The sequence below is a fragment of the Bombina bombina genome, chromosome 1 (assembly GCF_027579735.1).
Source record: "Bombina bombina isolate aBomBom1 chromosome 1, aBomBom1.pri, whole genome shotgun sequence".
In the NCBI taxonomy this organism is placed as follows: Eukaryota; Metazoa; Chordata; class Amphibia; order Anura; family Bombinatoridae; genus Bombina; species Bombina bombina.
The window spans coordinates 269,059,358-269,081,411 of record NC_069499.1 but is presented as its reverse complement, the minus strand read 5'-3'; the positions used below and the strand labels follow the sequence as shown (position 1 = coordinate 269,081,411).

Genomic DNA, 22,054 nt, shown 5'->3' with positions numbered 1-22,054 from the left:
GCAAAGAGCACCACAGCAGAGCTGTATATATAGCTCCTCCCTTCCCTCCCACTCCAGTCATTCTCTTTGCCTGTGTTAGTGATAGGAAGAGGTAAAGTAAGGTGTTGGTTTAGATTCTTCAATAAAGAGTTTATTATTTTCAAATGGTGCCAGTGTGTACTATTATACTCAGGGTACAGCTATAGGGTTTGTGCAGATTACATTCGTCCTCTATGACTCCCAAGGAGGGCTGCCCTGATGAATATGGTCTTAGCAAGTTTTATCTAAGACCCAGTTTGTTCCCACAGATTCCTGGAGGAGATGAAGGACCTCTTGCCGTGTGGGACGAGTCATGTTGTTACTCAACATGGGGGTATGTGCAGTCTTTATTTCTGTGACACTTGGTACCTCAGAAAGGACTGTGTCTCTCTATATGATGACCGTTGTCTCTGCCCTATTATATCTCAGAGCAGGATATGACTGGGGGTAAACAGAGAGGACTGCTTGAGGCAGGGGTCATTAGGGATTAATGTGGTAGAAATTTACACTGTTTTAACCCTTTTTATGTGTGGGCTGACGCTGGGGGCTCTTGGAGTGAACTCCGGATCTCATAATGTTTATTATGCTTGGTATAATTATAGGCATGGCAGTGTGAGGTGTTATTTTACTGGGGGACTGGCTTCATGTGGGGCACTTTTATGAGGTGCAACGATACTCCGGTGGCTCTATTTTTGTGTGTTTTCATAGACAATTATGAGCTGCCCGGGAGTCCCGCTTTGACACGCCCACGATGGGAGGGGCACTCATTCGCGCGCAAGTAGAAGCAGCGCAGTGCCTGTCTGGGAGTCGATCGGATGCTTGGCTCTGGTGTTCTGTTTGGACCGCATGGGTAGTTAGAACGCAGGCGGTCTAGACACTCTGCTGCACGAGTGACGTTCCTTTGTCTCAGAGAGGGGGTAGGTAAGCGCCGCAACAGAGCTGTGGCGAGGTGATCAAATCTGAAATAGATAAGTTTGCAAGTGCAATTATCCTTTAGGAGTTAGTTAATTACTCACGTATACGTATAACTGCGATCTTTATTTTGCAAGGCCACAATTATAAGTGTTTTTCAGCCACACAAGTGGGCTGCGCAAAGGCTTTTCTTTTATCTTAAAGGCACAGTTGTTTTTATTGTGCATAAAGAGTGTTTTTATTCTAAATAAACAGATTGTGCATAAAAGAGTTAATTAATTCCACAGACAAGGGTTCCTTTCCTGGGAACTCTAATAGACTCTGTATCCATGAAGATCTTTTTGACGGAAGTCAGAAAGTTAAAGATTCAGAATACATGCCGAACCCTTCAGTCCAATCCTCGGCCATCAGTGGCTCAGTGCATGGAGGTAATCAGAATGATGGTGGCAGCTATGGACATCATTCCGTATGCTCGTTTTCATCTCAGACCTCTACAACTGAGCATGCTCAGGCAGTGGAATGGAGATTATGCAAATGTGTCTCCTCAGATAGATCTGGATCAGGAGACAAGAGACTCTCTTCTTTGGTGGTTGTCGCCGGATCATCTGTCCCAAGGGACGTGCTTTCACAGACCCTCATGGGTAATAGTGACAACAGATGCCAGTCTAGTAGGTTGGGGTGCTGTCTGGAATTCCCTGAAGGCTCAGGGTGTGTGGACTCGGTCGGAGTCTCTACTTCCAATCAATATTCTGGAATTGAGAGCAATATACAATGTGCTTCAGACTTTTCCTCAGTTGACTTCGGCCAAGTTCATTCGATTTCAGTCGGACAACATCACGACTGTGGCTTACATCAATCATCAGGGAGGAACAAGGAGTTCCTTAGCGATGACAGAAGTATCCAAAATAATTCAGTGGGCGGAGGCTCACTCTTGTTATCTGTCAGCAATCTACATCCCAGGAGTGGACAACTGGGAAGCGGATTTTTTGAGCAGACAGACGTTTCATCCGGGGGAATGGGAACTCCATCAGGAGGTCTTTGCCACCCTGATTCTCAGATGGGGCAGACCGGAGCTGAATCTTATGGCATCTCGTCAGAATGCCAAGCTCCCGAGATACGGATCCAGGTCCAGGGATCCTCAGGCCGAACTGATAGATGCCTTGGCAGTGCCTTGGTTGTTCAACCTAGCTTATGTGTTTCCACCGTTTGCTTTCCTTCCCCGGGTGATCGCTCGGATCAAACAGGAGAGGGCTTCAGTGATTCTCATCGCTCCTGCGTGGCCTCGCAGGACTTGGTATGCCGATCTGGTGGACATGTCCTCTCTGCTGCCCTGGAAGCTTCCATTGAGGCAGGACCTTCTCATTCAGGGACCCTTCCATCATCCGAATCTAGTTTCTCTGCAGCTGACTGCTTGGAGATTGAACGCTTGATTTTATCTAAGCGAGGGTTTTCTGATTGGGTCATTGATACCTTGATTCAGGCACGTAAGCCTGTTACTAGAAAAATTTACCATAAGATATGGCGTAAATATCTTTATTGGTGCAAATCCAAGGGCTACTCATGGAGTAGGGTTAGGATTCCCAGGATTTTATCCTTTCTCCAAGAGGGATTGAAGAAAGAGTTCTCAGCAAGATCCTTAAAGGGACAGATTTCTGCTTTATCTATTTTGTTACACAAACGTCTGTCAGATGTTCCAGATGTTCAATCTTTTTGTCAGGCTCTGACTAGAATCAGGCCTGTGTTTAGACCAATTGCTCCTCCTTGGAGTTTGAATTTAGTTCTTAATGTTCTTCAAGGGGTTCCGTTTGAACCTATGCATTCCATAGATATTAAGTTGTTATCTTGGAAAGTTTTATTTTTGGTTGCTATTTCTTCTGCTCGCAGAGTTTCTGAGCTTTCTGCGTTACCATGTGATTCTCCTTATCTTATTTTCCATTCTAATAAGGTGGTCTTACGTACCAAACCTGGTTTCCTTCCTAAGGTTGTTTCTAATAAGAATATTAATCAGGAAATTGTTGTTCCTTCCTTGTGTCCTAATCCTTCTTCTAAGAAGGAGCGTCTGTTACATAACTTGGACGTGGTTCGTGCCCTGAAGTTTTACTTGCAGGCGACTAAAGATTTTCGTCAATCATCTTCATTATTCGTTGTTTTTTCTGTAAAACGTAGGATCCAGAAAGCTACGGCTACCTCTCTTTCTTTTTGGCTGAAGAGTATCATCCGTTTGGCATATGAAACTGCTGGACAGCAGCCTCCTGAAAGAATTACGGCTCATTCTACTAGGGCTGTGGCTTCCTCATGGGCATTTAAAAACTATGCTTCTGTTGAACAGATTTGCAAGGCTGCAACTTGGTCGTCTCTTCACACTTTTTACAAATTTTACAAATTTGATACTTTTGCTTCGTCTGAGGCTGTTTTTGGGAGAAAGGTTCTTCAAGCAGTGGTGCCTTCCGTTTAGGTTCCTGTCTTGTCCCTCCCTTTCATCCGTGTCCTATTGCTTTGGTATTGTATCCCATAAGTAAGGATGAAATCCATGGACTCGTCATATCTTGTAAAAGAAAAGGAAATTTATGCTTACGTGATAAATTTATTTCTTTTACGATATGACGAGTCCACGGCCCACCCTGTCATTTTCTAAGACAGGTCTTTATTTGTATTAAACTTCAGTCACCTCTGCACCTTGGCTTTTCCTTTCTCTTCCTAACTTCGGTCGAATGACTGGAGTGGGAGGGAAGGGAGGAGCTATATATACAGCTCTGCTGGGGTGCTCTTTGCCTCCTCCTGCTGACCAGGAGGCGTAATCCCATAAGTAAGGATGAAATCCGTGGACTCATCATATCGTAAAAGAAATACATTTATCAGGTAAGCATAAATTTCCTTTTTGCAATATACTTGTATTAGCACAATTGCTTCTAGTAAAAGTTATAGCTATTTCAAGAGTGTATTTAGGTATGCTCTATGCACCAGTATTTTAATCCCCACACTTGCACAGAGAACCTAAGACACTTGTATCGTTTTCTAATGACTCAATTTGCATCATTGCTGACATGATAAAAGCCCCACTGACTGCAGTATTTAAATGCTGGTGCACTGAGAAAATCTAGTTATACTTCACATGCACGTGATTAGAAAAATGCTAACACTAAAACAATGATAACTTTTACTAGAAGCAATTTGCCAATAGATATGTGTTAAAGATAGGTTTCTATCCAAATGTGTAATTCATCTATGTGCATTTTAATTTTGTTCCTTCCATTATATTTATATAATTCTATATATACCTAATATATTTGTGTTAAACTTATATACCTGTACATGTATATGTGTGTTTGGTGTTTGTTACAAATATATATATATATATATATATATATATATATATACACTCACACATGCATACATACTGTACTGTATATGTGTGTTTGGTGTTTGTTACAAACATATATATATATATATATATATATACACTCACACATGCATACATACTGTACTGTATATGTGTGTTTGGTGTTTGTTACAAATATATATATATATATATATATACACACACACACATGCATACATACTGTACTGTATATACTGTATGTGTTTTCAACTACTGTTTCTCTTGCTTTCAGCAAAAGAAGAACATAAAACAGAAGAAAACAATTTGAGTAAAGCTCAGAGCAGGTAATGGAAATACATACAAAAACAGCAGTCACACCCCGAGTCAATTAATACAAAAATAAATACAAATGTAGCATTCTCTTAGCAAATTCAAGAGCAGGTAGCTAAAATTATATAAAAAAAATTAAATTAAAGAATTGTGTAAACTAACAGGAAACCCCTTACTACATCCCCACACTGCATAAATTATATATTGTTGAAAGTTAAACCTAGGTAGGCTCATATGTTAATTTCTAAGCCATTAAAGGCTGAATTGTGACAGTTTTTTTTACAGCTAGACAGCACTAGTTGATGTGTGCCATATAGATAACACTGTGCTCACTTCTGTGGTGTTACCTAGGAGTCAGCACTGATTGGCTAAATGCAAGTCAATCAAAAGAACTGACATAAGGGGTCAGTCGGCAGAGGCTTAGATACAAGGTAATCACAGAGGTAATGCAAAACTGAGCACTGAGTAATAAAGTGATTATCTATCTTTTTAAACAATAAATATTGTGGAGTAGACTGTCCCTTCAATACATAATGTTTCGGAGTCTTCACCCCTTCCTCAGATATGATAAAAAATAAACATTACATTTACATAACACCTCATACTAAAATTAATATATTAAAATGAAGTCCCCATATTTAAAAATAAAAAATAAATACAAAAATAAAAAAAACTCTCTTCTATTCTGGTATTACTATTTATTATTCTTAAAATGTTGTGTAATAGCACACTATAAACTGATCTGTATGTACATGAAGCAATAAAAGAGTTTTATTTCAAACAATATAACAAAATCATATGCAAGAACTGAACGTTTATAATTTGGGTTGTAAAAAGAGTCCAGTCTTTGTGTCTTGTGTTTTTGTAAAAATGGTGCTTGTCCTACGCTCCATAAGGAAGTCAAAAAGTAAATTATTAACATCCAGATGTTGCAAATCAAATAGCTGATATACTCAATGTGCAGCATTTTAAAAACTTAGGTTATTGATTTTACTTTTTGTGGGCTATTTAGGGAGCATGGAACATAGCACAATTTGTATACAAAAATAAGTGGTGTTGAGTGTCCCTTTAAGGGCAGCCTTTAGTTCACAAAGTGCTTAAGTATCCTCTATCTCCTTCAAAATAATAATGGGTAAGAAAAGTTAGCAATGAGTAGCTCAATGGATTTTTTGTAATCTAATCATATTTGGGCCTTTAGTGTACAAAAGGAGGCAAATTCCCCACCCTTCTAATTTTACTACTTATTTATAAGCATAAGCACCAGCTGGGGTCACTCTTTTGATGTCAGAGTCACCATTTTAAAAATGATGTGCAGGTCATGTGTACAAAAAGCATTGCTCCCAGGGGCACCTTTCGATATGGATGATAGTATATTTTCCTGTCTTCACAATATTCCTGCTGATTATCCACATGAAGAATATTATTTTAAGCTCTCCTTTTCCATTTTGCTTCACCTTTGTTTTTACATTGAGGCTATCCAAACACATCATATATTTTCTCTCTAATTTCCAAATTTAGGGGCTTTACTTTTATTTGATTTTACATAATCATTTTTCTATTATCCCTTGCTCTGGATAAAGGGGAAGGAAATAAGATTAAAGATATAGCTCAGTATGTTATGGTAGGAAGTTTTTGCAAGAATTGGTGTCTTTCTACAGACACGAGAGGGGAGGGTAAGTCGAGCAGGGGGGAACATATCCTCTCCCTGGGGGATCTTGTTTGCTGACAGCTCTTCTTCCCACTCTCAGCTTTGAAGAAACAGTTGGATATTTTGGGTTGAAGCCAAAGGCCGGTGAGAAGGAAATCAACCCCAACTCCTTCTTTGCAGTGTGGTACGAATTCTGCGGTGACTTCAAGAGTGTGTGGAAACGAGAGAGCAAGACCCTCACCACAGAAAGGTACGTTTTCAATCAAGGCCCTTCCTTGCATTACACAGCATCTGGGACACACAAATTACACTAAACCATTCCACAGGCGCCTTTGTTTTCTTTTTCTATCAAATGGACATGAAGGGAAGGTGATTCCCCCCCAGGGCTCTAAAGGGAACTCGGCAGCGGCCGTCTGTCCTCACGAAAAGATAAACACGCCAGATCCGATAAGTTATATTTTTCTTTACCGCTTCCAATTACTTGCTAGTAAAAAGAAAGGAGACCATAGCTAATTTGGAACAGATCCCCTGCCTTCAGTGCTGTCTTTTTTCCCTTTGGTGTCTGGGTTACATAGATTGAGTTAGTATTAGTCCCAACAGCAAGAGCTCAGAAGTGACATATACTAGGATATGCTATGAACAACCTCATGTTAAGTGTTCAGAACTAAGCAGCCTCATATTGCGAGATCAAAGCGGAGTAACTTTAGATTGTGTAACAAGAGCTAAGCAGCCGCATATTCTATTAACAGAGCTAAGCAGCCATATATTATATGATCACTTTTGAGCAGCTTCATATTCTGTGAATTGAGTTTCAATACAAAGGTATTTTTTATCTGCTTATTTACTTAGGGCCAGATTACAAGTGGTGCCCTAACAGTAACGCGCAAGCGAAAAGGGGTTTATAGCTGCTGCTTAAAAGTAAACGCAATCACTTGAGCACAATTAAAAGTTAAAGCGCGTCAGGATAGTGCGTCCTCAGGTCTCTGGTTAACTGTTTCACAAAACAAAAAAGTGTCACAAAACACATTAAAATTTCATTTAAAAGTATAGTTACACTCATAATAACACTATCTAATAAATAAGTTGAAACGGCTCAAAGATATGAGGTCTCAGCTGTTAAAAAAAAAGAGCTTTAATATATAGATACATAAATATACATGTCTAAATATGTATATGCATATGTATTTATATGTATATGTTAATATCTTTGTACATATGTATTTATATATGTATTTACAGACATATATACACATATAAATACATATGCACATATATATAGACACATATATATATATATATATATAAGTGCATTGGAGCCCTTTGCAGCCACGTAGTTCAAAATCTGTATATATATCTATACCTTTATATAATCATGAATATATATAGGTATAAATATATATTTTACCAAAAAAACATCAGATAAATGTAGAAATATGTATTTATGAAGAAGATTGGAATGTATATTTTTTGCTCCATTGACTTCTGTGGGGGAATACGTTAATACGTTCATGATATTTGCAGTTTGGCTTCCAACTTGCAATGTCTATTACAAGCGCAACTTGACGCGCACAAAAAACTTCTAGCGGTGTTAGCGCGAGAGTGGGGTCGTTAAATACCACTCCACTTGTAATCTAGCTCCTAATGTTTTATCTGTTTCTACACAGGAATAAAGTAGAAAACGTCCTCATGAATAACACAATTAGAATTCTTATTCTATTTATTATTTTCTAGCTTATTTGAATCTGTATTTGATGTCATAGATACTTAGATTTTTTTTTACCTGCACTTTTTTATATTAAATAAACAAAGATACATTAGCCATTATTTAAATGAAAATAAGTAGAGTAAAACCACATATAAGTTGTTTAAAGGGATACTAACCCCACATTTTTTCTTTCATGATTCAGATAGAGCATGCAATTTTAAGCAACTTTCTAATTTATTCCTATTATCAATTTTTCTTTTTTTCTCATGTCATCTGAATTTGAAAAAGCAGTAATAAATGGTTAGGAGCCGGCCCATTTTTAGTTCAGCACCTTGGTAGAGCTTGCTGATTGGTTTGCTACATTTAGCCACAAATCACCCAGGTGCTGAACAAAAAATGGCCCAGCTCTAAAGCTTACAGTACTGCTTTTTCAAATCAAGATAGCATGAGAACAAAGAAAAAGTGATAATAGGAGTAAATTAGAAAGGTGCTTAAAATCTCATGCTCTATCTGAATCATGAAATAAAAAAATTGGGTTTAGTGTCCCTTTAACAACCACCAAAAATGTTTCACTATTGGACTACACATTTTTTTAAATTTATTTATCTGTACTATAGTTTGAATACTAACAATATACATAAGTAAAATAGGCTATAGGATGTGTAGAAAGAGGACAGGGTTACATGAAAACTACAGCAAGGTGTGTTAAATATTATTAAAAAAAATGTTTCAGTAGGAGAATACGTCAGATGTAGAATTTCCTAGACTCCTTTCATGCAGTTTCATTTAAAAAACAAACAGTGAAATAGCTTCTACACAAGGAATGTGCCCTGGTATAATGTTATAAAGGACACAGTTTATAAAAAAATACTATTTTTAATATGAGACAATGATGCAGAATTGAAAATAAATAAAAGGGTACCGCACATTGTATTAGCTATGTTCATAAATCTGGAAAAAGAGAATGATAGATACTGACAGCAGATCAGAAGCTAAATACCTTTTTAGTCTAACTATATATTCCTATCTAAAGTACAGACTCATAAGGACATAAAACCTAAATAAAAATGAGAACAACAGTAGTGGGAGCTAGCTGAAAACATCTGGTGAGCCAATGACAAGACACATATATGTCTAGCAACCAATCACCAGCTAGTTCCCATTAGTGCATTGCTGCTCCTGAACCTACCTAGGTATAATTTTTAACTAAGGATGCCAAGAGAATGAAGTACATTAGCTAATACAAAATATACCCAATATAAAACACAGAGCTATACTTTGTTCTATGTGATACATGTGTCCATCTACTCAAATGATAGGGGCTATGTCTTCACCAATTTAACTGTATCAATACCAAGTCTCCAAAAAGGATGTACATAATGTATTGCTGCTCTGGAGCTGGTTTTAGCTATGTGTGTAATCCTTTTGTTGGGGGTTAAATACACAGTTATATACAAGCAACAGTGCAATAATAAAATGTTCTAACATATTAGAGCAAATAATATAGTTTATTTCTAATGAAATATAGAAAGAAAAAATGATTGCAGTGTTCTTTCAAGTAAGGAACACTTAAAGTTACATGAAACCCAAATTTTTTCTTTCGAGATTCACATGGAGCATACAATTTTTTACAACTTTAAAATGTACTTCTATTATCAAATTTCTTCCATTCTCTTAGTATCTTTTGTTGAAAGAGCAGCAATGCACTATTGGGAGCTAGTTGTACACATTGAAGGCCAGATTACAAGTGGAGCAGTATTTAATTCTACCACTTGAGCCCCAACTCTGCTACAAAGTAATCTTCTTTCGTGTGCCGGGTTGCGCTCATATTACAAGTTGAAAGTAAACAGTTTTTGCTTGCACGCTAACCCGATGCACATAAAAAGCCGAACTTAGAATATCATGCACGCGATAACATACTCCCCCATAGAAGTCAATAGAGCAAAAAAAGTGTAAAAAACCTAACACCCTACTTGCGCGCAAACCCGATTGCGTATTCTCAAGTGCGCTAACCAGACATGAAAATATGAATATTTCACATTCCAATGTTTTTCACATATACAATTAGAAGGATTTGTGATAAAATACAAAATATAACAACACTAAATAAATCTAGTACAGGAGGAAGAGGGCTCTGCTCCAGAGAGCTCACAGTCTACATGTTTAGGGTGCAGAGACATAAGGTTGGGGGTTAGCTTGTCACATCGGTTGTCGTTGCAGCAGTAAGTCAGGCAGTTCATTAGTTTGGTTAGGATGAGAGATGAAGGAGAGATGATAAGCCTCTCTGAATAGTTGGGTTTTCAAGGAGCGTCTGAAGCTATACAAAGTTAGAGACAGTCTTATGGAGCAGGTTAGAGATTTCCAGAGAACAGGAGCAGCACGTGCAAAGTCTTGGATACGTGAGTGGGACGTAGAGATAACAGGAGTGGAGAGACTTCGGTAAGAGGTTGATCGAAGAGGACAGGATGGGGAATATTTCACGATGAGAGAGGAAATATAGTTTGGAGTTAGACTGTTGAGTGATTTGTAAGTTAGGGTTAATACTTTAAATTGTATTCTGGAGTGTATGGGGAGCCAGTGTAGAGACTGGCAAGGCAGAGCAGCTGATGTAGATCGGCAACTTAGGTGGATGAGTCTAGCAGAAGCATTCATAATAGATTGGAGGGAGGAGAGGCGGTGTTTTGGAAGGCCATTTAGAAGTAGATTGCAATAATCAATGCGTGACAAAATGAGGGAATGAATAAGTATTTTTGTAGTTTTTTGAGTAAGGAAGGGACGAATTCTGGAAATGTTGCGTAGGTGTGAACGGCAGGATTTGGTAAGTGCTTCTATATTTGGGTTGAATGTGAGTTCTGAGTCAAGTGTAACCCCAAGACAGCGGACCTGAGGTGAGGTGTTGAGAATAGAGTCTCCAACCATCAGAGAAATGTCAGGTGTTGGGTGTCTCGAAGAGGGGGGGGATAAGAATCGGCTCAGTTTTCGACAGATTGAGTTGGAGGTAGTGTTTAGACGTCCAAGAGGAAATTGCAGAGAGGCAATTGGAAATCTGGTTGAGTAAAAAGGGAGAGATATCAGGAGAGGAAAGATAGATTTGGGTATCATCAGCATATAAGTGGTACTGGAATCCAAAGGAGGTTATAAGTTTTCCAAGGAAGGATGTATAGAGAGAGAAAAGCAAGGGACCCAAGACAGAGCCTTGTGGCACTCCAACTGAGAGAGGCATATGATCACAAGATATGTTGTTAAAGGAAACTGAAAACGAGCATTTTGAGAGATATGAGGCAAACCAGGAGAAGACTGTGTCTTGGATGCCAAATGAATGTAGTATTTTTAGGAGGAGAGGATGGTTAACTGTTTCAAAGGCAGCGGACAGGTCAAGAAGAATCAGTAAGGAGTAGTGGCCTTTTGCTTTAGCTGATAACAGGTCATTTGTTACTTTAGTATATACCTCTGTATATATAGATGATTATATATGGGTATAGATATACAGATAGATATATATATATATATATATATATATATATATTTATATATATAGGAATATGTATTTATAAATAAATAGAACATATTCTGCTATGTGCAGAACATTGGAATGTGAAATATTTACAGTAAATTCACAGTATAACACTGTATTAAATATATATATATATATATATATATATATAACTTCATGGATGGGATTGCACAATCATACCATATGTAATGCCACGGTGCATCTGATTTCGGGTGCTTAGTTGCACTCTGCTTTTGTATATTCTTGTTGTGTAACATTGACAAAGGCACAATGCAGTGCCGAAACGTTTGTTTTTTAAACTGAAGTAAGAAATTTGGATTTTTACTGCAAAGACCAGTGAGTTGCCTGCTTCTTGGAGGAACTATATATATATATATATATATATATATATATATATATATATATATATATATATTGCAAAAATATGCTTTTCCATGTTTTCATCTACTTTTCTCCTAAGGGCTCCAATGTGTGTGCATATATATATATATATATATATATATATATATACAGTATATATATATTTTTTGGAGATCGAGTTGAGCAATGGCACTACACTTGGACAAACTCCCTAGTATATATACAATAGTTGTGTATATTTAATTACAACTTAAGGTTTTGGTGATAATAAAGGGAGGGGTGCTCCGCACAAAAATTATATTTAGACTGAATGTGGAAGTGGTAAAGCCACTTCCACGAAAGAATGCAGTGTCAGCACTCACTATCCTGAACCACGAGCGGAGTTAAATTCTTGTATTTAAAACATAACCTTTATTAAACAATAATAAAAAATGGGGAGAGGGGGGACATGTACGGTTAAAAACCTAGGATTGAGTAGTCAGTGTATGGATTCCTTAATATAATTAAATTAATAGGCTTTTGGGGTATAATAGCCCAAGTGATATTTATTAAGGTAAACTCTATACATAAGTCTGTGTGGCACTATGGTTGTAATGTGTGTGAGTAAGGGTGTAACGTAATAAAATTCAGATAGGGTAATCTTCTCTTACAATCAATTATAGGTTGTCACCTTGTGACAGACGTAGAGGAGATTAGTATAATAACCTCTCTGTGATGATATGCTGTTGTATATTACAGTGGATAAACGTGGTTCCTCACAGTATATAGGGACTTCTGAGGTAATAACTGTGGTATAGAATACCTGTGTAGATTAGTTTGGGTAGGTCAGATATGACTAAACGATATACACAATAAAGTATAATAGATAATAAATATATATTGTATAGTAAAGTTACTTAGATGGTAAATAGAGTGTTAAATACTGCCAAAATAACAAAATACTAGGGGAGGTATAGTGATATGTATATATCTCTTATACCTATGTGGTATAGTATATAATTCGAGTACTATTCATAAAAACCAACTCAGTTATATGTGATGTCCGGCGGAAATAAGAGTGTGTATATCTGTCTGTATGTCTGTGTTGTTAAGCATAAAGTCTCACTTTTGATGCTGTACCACAGTATTAATGTAAATAACCTGGAATGTTGGTTAATATATAAGTTTAATTTTTACATATCGTACCCAATATAAGTTATTTGGTAGGAGTAACACTATATATGTATGTTTGTGTCACTTTATTAGTGCATCTATTAGATTACTTTATATCTCTGAGCAGCAAAGGTGTCGCTGCATAAATTGTACCACAGTGATGATGTACATAACCTGAAGTATTAGTGATAAAACTCAACTTGGTTCCTCCAACTTTAATTTTTACATATCATACCCAACATGAGTTCTCTGGCAAGAGCAACAATGTATATGTATACTTATAATACTTTATTGGTTTATGTAACAAATTGCTTTGTATGTCTAAGCAACAGGAGTGTCGCTGTAAAAGTTATATCCCAGCATTGATACACATAACATAAAGTATTGGTGATTAAGCTGAACTTAGTTCCTCCGAAGTGTATCAGGTTGTTTACCACGTTATTTGGTAGTTATATATCTACCAGTATTTTAATATACTATGTTCGTTCATTGTAATTTTTGTTGTAACTGAATTATTCTAACGTCTGCCTTGTAGTGCACTGAGATCGTCAGCTGTATTTGTAGTATCTAGGCTTGCTGGTCTTACATTTCATAGCAAAAGGCCGTATAAATATAAACCCATATGCAACAGCTGCATAATTAAATAAGTGCCGGTAACTTGCTATTATCAATTCTATACAGGTTGTGCGTGGGTTAATTAAAGTTTACAAGAATATTATTACTGAAAGATTGGTGGATGTATAGTAAAAATTAGATCATGCAGGTACCATTGCCGTTATTTGTTTGTATGGTAAACTTAATCTATTCACGTGTAGATACACGTCTCGGTACAAGCTCACGGTAACCGTTGCACTAGAGAGACCCCATACAACACATAGCGCCACAATTATAGGTTAAAGACTGCTCAATCCTAACATTAAAAAAGAGCTCACAATGCTCTAATGCTACACCTAACGCGTTTCGCCCGTATAGGGCTTTCTTAAAGGCTCTTTTTTGAGCTCTTTTTTAATGTTAGGATTGAGCAGTCTTTAACCTATAATTGTGGTGCTATGTGTTGTATGGGGTCTCTCTAGTGCAACGGTCACCGTGAGCTTGTACCGAGGCGTGTATCTACACGTGAATAGATTAAGTTTAATGGGCCTTTATAGTGGAATTGACATGCTGTAATTATTTTGGTTTGATTGGGTCAGCAGCAGTTTCTGCTGGGGACCAGCAGTTCATTGTGACTTCCGCACAGTACTTTAACTATGTGTTTAACCCATTTGTGGGGGTTGAAAACATAGAGTTGCAGGGTCACCACTGTTAAATTTACATACAATTATTAGAACATGTCATTGTTTCCACTATAATGACCCTTTAATTCAGATTCTTTATAGATATTGAAATGAGTAAAATCTAGCTAACCATAAATACAAATAGACTTAGAACTATATATGAAATTGCATAACATCAGGTACAAGTAAAGCATTATACAATGATTTATAAACCAAGGTGAAAAGAAACAGTCTGTAAAATAAGATATTAAAACGTATTACGATACAGTTTTGGAATATGTTTTATGTGTGAGCATGATATAAATGTAATTCAGGTGGCTTTCAGCAGACAAATATCCCCAGATCTCCCATACATGACTCTGTACATACATTCAGATGGGTTGGAATCAGGGCTATTGTACAATAAATGCTTGTCAGTTTCATATTGTTTATTATAGCTCACTATCATTATATTATCTTAGATTGTGTCATCAGATCTAACATTAGGGATTTGCTATTAATCCTGGGCAATACTGCACACTGCTGTGTTGGGTAGTAATGAGAGAAAACAGCATTGTGTGTTCTGGTCAGCACTTAGTGGTATTGGTATTTTCAGTTTGGGGTTCCGTGCAGTGGTCAAAAGTTGTGCTTTATGTATATTTCAGGAATTAATAATTTAGATTAATGTATTGCACATAACAGATGTCAGAAGTGACGCAGATCCCAAGTTTGTAACTAGAACATCATCTGCTGCAGATTAGGATATTTTGGCATTGATGGAAAAAATTCCCCAAAAGTACTCAGGCAAATCATCAAGATCAGTGGGGCTTTTGTGTTTAACTCTTAGACTGCCTAGTTGGCCGATGTGCAGTACACTTACTATATCAATCACACAATGGACATATTAAGCCAAGAACACTAATTTACTTCTATAATCAAATGTTTTTATTTTCTTCTTATCCTTTGTTGAAAAGCAGGGATCTAAGCTCAGGAGTGTGCAGCAGTTTTGCAACAATGGTATACATTAGCAAGAGCACTAGATGGCAGCATTATTTGCTGTCATATAGTGCTTCAGGCATGTGCACACTACCTACCTAGGTATCTCTTCAACAAAGAATAACATGAATGAATGAAGAAAAATTGATAATAGAAGTAAATTGGAAACTTTAAAAAAAATGTATTCTCTATCTGAATAATAAAATAAAAATTTGGGGTTTCGTGTTCCTTTAAAACTGGTCAGCGGTACATCAGCTCAAGCAGCAAGCAATAAAGCAGTGTAACTTTATTTAAAACTGATCAGCATTCCATCAGCTCAAGCAGCAAGCAATAAAGCAGTGTAACTTTATTTAAAACTGATCAGCATTCCATCAGCTCAAGCAGCAAGCAATAAAGCAGTGTAACTTTATTTAAAACTGATCAGCATTCCATCAGCTCAAACAGCAAGCAATAAAGCAGTGTAACTTTATTTAAAACTGATCAGCATTCCATCAGCTCAAACAGCAAGCAATAAAGCAGTGTAACTTTATTTAAAACTGATGAGCATTCCATCAACTCAAACAGCAAGCAATAAAGCAGTGTAACTTTATTTAAAACTGATCAGCATTCCATCAGATCAACCAGCAAGCAATAAAGCAGCATTACTTTATTTTAAATGTTAATCAGTACATCAATTCAAACATACTGTATATAAAGTGAGTGAAATTAAAATAGTAATCAGGTAAAAAAAAAAAAAGAACCTGTTTAATTTTTCTTTATAGTGGGTTTAGAAAACCATTTGCTATTTCTTTGTTCCTTTAGGATACTCCTTCCTTTTGTGACATCTCATTCAAGAGTGCAGCTAAAAACTAAGTAACATACTGCTTTGGCATTTATTTTATTGACTAAATAAATCAATTAGAAGATTTTCGATATTTAAAGCAGTGTGGTAGGAAAAACAACCAGATGCAGTTAATAGCTCCTGCTCCTCTGGGAAATGTAAGTGCAGACACAGAGAAGGGAACCCATAGGACGGGGCAAGCACAATTTATAGATTTCCAGCTGTTTCTTCACAGAGACAGAGAGCTGCACAGGATGATCTGTGTAGGAACACATAAACCTGTGTCCTGACACAAATTAATATTACTCCTGAGTTTCTTCAGTTTCATTGTTCTATTTTTTTTAAAACAAGAGTCTCTGTTGTCAGGGTTAATTTTCTAGGAAGATAAGCAGTTATTCTTTAGGAAGATTCTAAAATGGATCAGAGGGGTTATGCTGGTTAATACAAAAGAAAAAAATGTGTTTGCATTGCAGACACTAGGTATGGGATTAGTGGCACCATGCTAAATACCTCAGGCTATTGACAAACATATGTTCCTAAATACTGCAAAGCACAAGGGACGAGGAGAAATTATTTTATGTGATGGGGAGTTTTGAGAAAACTTTAGTGAAATAATGTGTAATCTGCAAAAAGGAGATATGTTAGCAACAAATACATTTTTATTACAAACTTTAACCTTAGAGTAATTGTTCTAGGTGTCGGATGCCCACACTTTAGCATGGGTTTGAGTTTTTCAATTAAACACTAATAGTATAAGTATATTATAATATATACAACATTTGTTTTCTACTTGAAGTCTCTGTGTTGTTATTTTATGGGAATACAGCTGAAATTTAGTTGATGGGAAATTTCCCCTCACAATTTTGATGCCAGGATATTACACACCGAGTTAGATTTCAGTATAGTTGCTATAGATTGGTGTTATTTTCTGAGTTTTGGTTAGGTATTGGTTGGCACTAGAGATTAGAGTTAGGTTTAGAGATTGGTGTTACGGTGGAAGTAAGGTTTAGTGATTATATGTATAGTGGAGTTAGAGATTGTGGTTAGTTGTTGAGTTTGATTTAGACATTGGAGTTGTGGTTGGCTATAGATTGGGGTTAGTTGTTGAATTTGGGTTAGACATTGGGGTTATGGTTGGGCTAGAGATTGGGGTTAGTTGTTGAGTTTGGGTTAGACATTGGGGTTATGGTTGGGGCAAGAGATTGGAGTTAGTTGTTCAGTTTTGGATTAGACATTCGAGTTATGGTTGGGGCTAGAGACTGGAGTTAGTTATAGAGTTAAGTTTAGAGATTTGTCTTAGAGTGGGGGTTAGATTTGGATATTATGGTTTAGGGTTGGAGTAAATTGTGGAGTTTAAGTTAGGTATCAGAGCTAGGGTTGGGGGTAAGAATGGAGTTAGGTTTAGAGATTTAGAATTAAGGTTGAGGTGAGGGTTAACAACATTTCTGGCACCATCACTGCGCTATTGAGGTTGGAGTGGCAATACTGCATACGAGAAACCTAATAACCATAATCTGCTGCATAGCTTGATGATGAAAACAATCAAGCATTTTAACACTAGGCTTGGTAGGAGAATAGGTTACAAATTTTCTTCACACAGAATTCAAATATGTTTGAGTTCTGCTTCTGTGCTATTGCAGAGACAATATTATCAATGTATGTATCTGATTTGGCTTCTAGATTTTTTTATGTAGCATGGATATTTTTTTTAAACTCTTTATAAAGACCTGTTATTTTGACTATGGGGTTGCAATAGGGATTTGCACCAGAACAATACATTATATGACTTACATTATTATCTGTACATCATTATGTGCTTTATATTTTATTCGATATTAACCCTTTAATGACCACAGCACTTTTCCATTTTCTGTCCATTTGGGACCAAGGCTATTTTTACATTTTTGCAGTGTTTGTGTTTAGCTGTAATTTTCCTCTTACTCATTTACTGTACCCACATATATTATATACCGTTTTTCTCGCCATTAAATGGACTTTCCAAAGATACCATTATTTTCATCATATCTTATAATTTACTTTAAAAAAAATTATAAAATATGAGAAAAAAATGGAAAAAAACACACTTTTTCTAACTTTGACCCCCAAAATCTGTTATACATCTGCAACCACCAAAAAACACCCATGCTAAATAGTTTCTACATTTTGTCCTGAGTTTAGAAATACCCAATGTTTACATGTTCTTTGCTTTTTTTGTAAGTTATAGGGCCATAAATACAAGTAGTACTTTGCTATTTCCAAACCATTTTTTTTTCAAGATTAGCGCTACTTACATTAGAACACTAATATCTTTCAGGAATCCCTGAATATCTATTGACATGTATATATTTTTTTTTAGTAAACATCCCAAAGTATTGATCTAGGCCAATTTTGGTATATTTCATGCCACCATTTCACCGCCAAATGCGATCAAATACAAAAAATCGTTCACTTTTTCACAAATTTTTTCACAAACTTTTGGTTTCTCACTGAAATTATTTACAAACAGCTTGTGCAATTATGGCATAAATGATTGTAAATTTTTCTTTGGGATCCCCTTTGTTCAGAAATAGCAGACATATATGGCTTTGGTGTTGCTTTTTGGTAATTAGAAGGATGCTAAATGCCACTGTGCACCACACGTGTATTATGCCCAGCAGTAAAGGGGTTAATTAGGGAGCATGTAGGGAGCTTTTTGGGATAATTTTAGCTTTAGTGTAGTGTAGTAGACAACCCCAAGTAATGATCTAGGCCCATTTTGGTATATTTCATGCCACCATTTCACCGCCAATTGCGATCAAATTAAAAAAAAAGTTAAATTTTTCACAATTTTAGGTTTCTCACTGAAATCATTTACAAACAGCTTGTGCAATTATGGCACAAATTGTTGTAAATGCTTCTCTGGGATCCCCTTTGTTCAGAAATAGCAGACATATATGGCTTTGGCGTTGCTTTTTGGTACTTAGAAGGCCGCTAAATGCCGCTGCGCATCACACGTGTATTATAGCTAGCAGTGAAGGGGTTAATTAGGAAGTTTGTAGGGAGCTTGCAGGGTTAATTTTAGCTTTAGTGTAGAGATCAGCCTCCCACCTGACACATCAGACCCCCTGATCCCTCCCAAACAGCTCCCTTCCCTCCCCCACCCCACAATTGTCCCCGCCATCTTAAGTACTGGCAGCAACTCTGCCAGTACTAAAATAAAATATATATTTAGGCTTTTTGGTTTTTTTTTTAAAGCATATTTACATATGCTGCTGTGTAGGAGCCCCCCTTAGCCCCCAACCTGGCTGATCCCCCACCAAACAGCTGTCTAACCCTCCCCCTCTGCCTTAATGGCCGCCATCTTGGGTACTGGCAGCTGTCTGCCAGTACCCAGTTTATAAAAAAAACAGTTGCTTTTTTATTTTTTCCCCATTTTCTGTAGTGTAGCTCCCCTACCCACCAAAGAACAAACCCCTACCCCCTCCTAGATACCTTTGACTGTTTTTTTTTTTTAAATAAAAAGCTTTACACTGAAACTTTTAGCACAGTCTTTTCTGTAGTGTAGCGGTTCCCACCCGCTCCCGCCCCGTGCACGCGCCCGCCTGCCGCCCGGCGTGCACCTGCGCGCGCCTGTGCGCGCCCCCCGCCCCCGATCCCGCCCCCCTCTACATTACCCGGCCCATCGATGGCCGCCCACCCGCCTCCCAAGTCAGCTCCCACCCACCAACGTTACCGGCCACCGATGTCCGGTGCAGAGAGGGCCACAGAGTGGCTCTCTCTGCACCGGATGGCCATTTAAGGTTATTGCAGGATGCCTCCATATCGAGGCATCACTGCAATAACCGGAAAGCAGCTGGAAGCGAGCAGGATCGCTTCCAGCTGCTTTCCACACCGAGGACGTGCAGGGTACGTTCTCAGGCATTAACTGCCTTTTTTCTGAGGACGTACCCTGCACGTCCTCGGTCGTTAAGGGGTTAAACATGTCTTGCTAGTTTACAAGTGAAGTGCTAACTGTTGTGCGTGAGCCATAAGGGGTTTAGCGCGGCTCCTTGCACATGTCGGAAGTAACGCTTGTATTACGCGTTGAAAGTAAACACGTTCGCTTGAGCGCAGTTTAATTTACATTGTACACTACAGTTACATTCATAACACTGTCTAATAAAAGCTATTACAAAAAAATATGGCATAAAAAAGTTATATGGGCTCAAACATATGAGATCTCAGATGTTAGAAAAAAAGGGCTTTAACATAGAGATACATACATAGTATAACACATGTCTGAATATGAATATTTATGCACATGTATTTATGTGATTATATGTGTATATATGTATTTACAGACATATATACACATGTAAACACATAAATACATATGTATACACATACATAGACATATATACAAGTTCATTGGAGTCCTTTGCAGTTGAAAACATCATATTTATGCAATATTCATATTTAATAAAGTATTTGTGTGTTTACTGTAAATACTTCACATACCAATGTTCTGCACATATGTGAATATGTTCTAAGTATGTTTAAATAGATATTCCTATATATATATCTGTATATATCTATACCTATATATAATCATATATATAAGTATAAAAATATATTTTACAAAAAAAATAACATATATACAGGTATATTTAAGAATAATATAGAACATATTCTGCTATGTGAAGAACACTGAAATCTGAAATATTCTATTGGGTTTGCACAAAAGCAAGGGTGTTAGTTTTTCCAATTTTCGAGCTTCATTAAGTCTATGGGGAAATATGTTCGCATGTTCGCGATATTCAAAGTTGTGCTTTTTGAGTTGGAGCTCATGTGCAAACTTATTACTTTCAACTTGTAATACTCTCTAACCGACATTTACAAAAAGCTTACCTCCAGTGAAATAAATAAGCCAGTGGGAGCACTAATTTGCGCTCTATTTGTAATCTACCCTTAAAGCTTTAAAGGAAATCACAAACCGATTGGTACTCAATCAGGGAACCAAGAAGGCGATTAAGATGATAATGCTGTAAGATTTTTGTGATGTAAAGAAAGAGTTTTGACAGTTGGTATCAGCTGTATATTTACCTGAGGCTCTTCCTCCGTAAAAGGAAGAATGGTTTAAGCAATGGTGAAACTCTGAATATAGCTGTTTATGGAGGTGCCGAAAAAATAGAGGCTTTGGATTTCTTGGCTATAGCAGTCTTTATCAGGGGGGAAATATGACCTACAAAGTAAATGAGTTTATAAACTAATTATAACAATGTGTTTGTGATTATGATATGATCTTGTAATGAGAGCAGGGTTTTGAATGTTACTCCTTCTGAATTCACTTTTAAAATTCCCCTTGATATGGTAAAGCCAGGTTGGTGCTCCTGTGTGAAGATGGTCAGAACCCTGTGATCTTTGGGGTTACCTCAGTAGGGTCAGTAGGGCAGAGTCACAAGCAATAAACACAACACATACATATGGAAAGCTGTAGCATGAAATAGGAACAGCAATGTCTCATCATAATCCTGTTACACCTTTTTACACAAATCTCCTTATTGTCCTTAAAAAGGAGGGGTTTTCCATCATATGGTAGATACCAAAACTCTGAAAATGTGAAGGTGCCTCACTTCAAGATGGAATTTCTTCTGTCAGTTCTACAAAATAGTCACAATGTGATGCATCAACACAGATGATAAATGTTTTTGTGAACCACAGTTCCAAGATAAGAGTGATCCAAAAGACTGAGTTTCCAGGATGATCCTCATTATATTGTTTTGGCAGTGCAAGGTTTGGTTATCCAATAAAGTCAACATGAGAGGCCCCTTGGGGCTACATCTGAACATGGATCACCTGACCCATGTCCAGCTTTTCTACCTTAATCAGAATCAGCCTTTGATTATAATAATGATAAAGGTTTCTTAGACAAGTTAATTTCCACCCACTTACAGGCAAAGAAATGAAGAGTGTGCCATAATGTGTGGAAATGGTTATGTTGGTTCTTTAAATGTTTTAACAGTGGGGTCTCTATAAGTGCTTATGAATTACATGTTTCATTAATTATAC

The 22,054-nt window shown here is 37.1% G+C and overlaps 1 protein-coding gene across 1 annotated transcript in view; it reads left to right on the top strand.

Moving 5' to 3' along the window:
- FMN1 (formin 1) overlaps window positions 1-22,054 on the top strand; it is a 480,791-nt gene that overhangs the window by 442,956 nt on the left and 15,781 nt on the right. Inside the window, exons 16-17 of the mRNA XM_053711972.1 lie at window positions 4,542-4,593; window positions 6,328-6,477. Coding sequence (XP_053567947.1) covers window positions 4,542-4,593; window positions 6,328-6,477 — 202 coding nt within the window. The remainder of the gene's footprint in view (window positions 1-4,541; window positions 4,594-6,327; window positions 6,478-22,054) is intronic.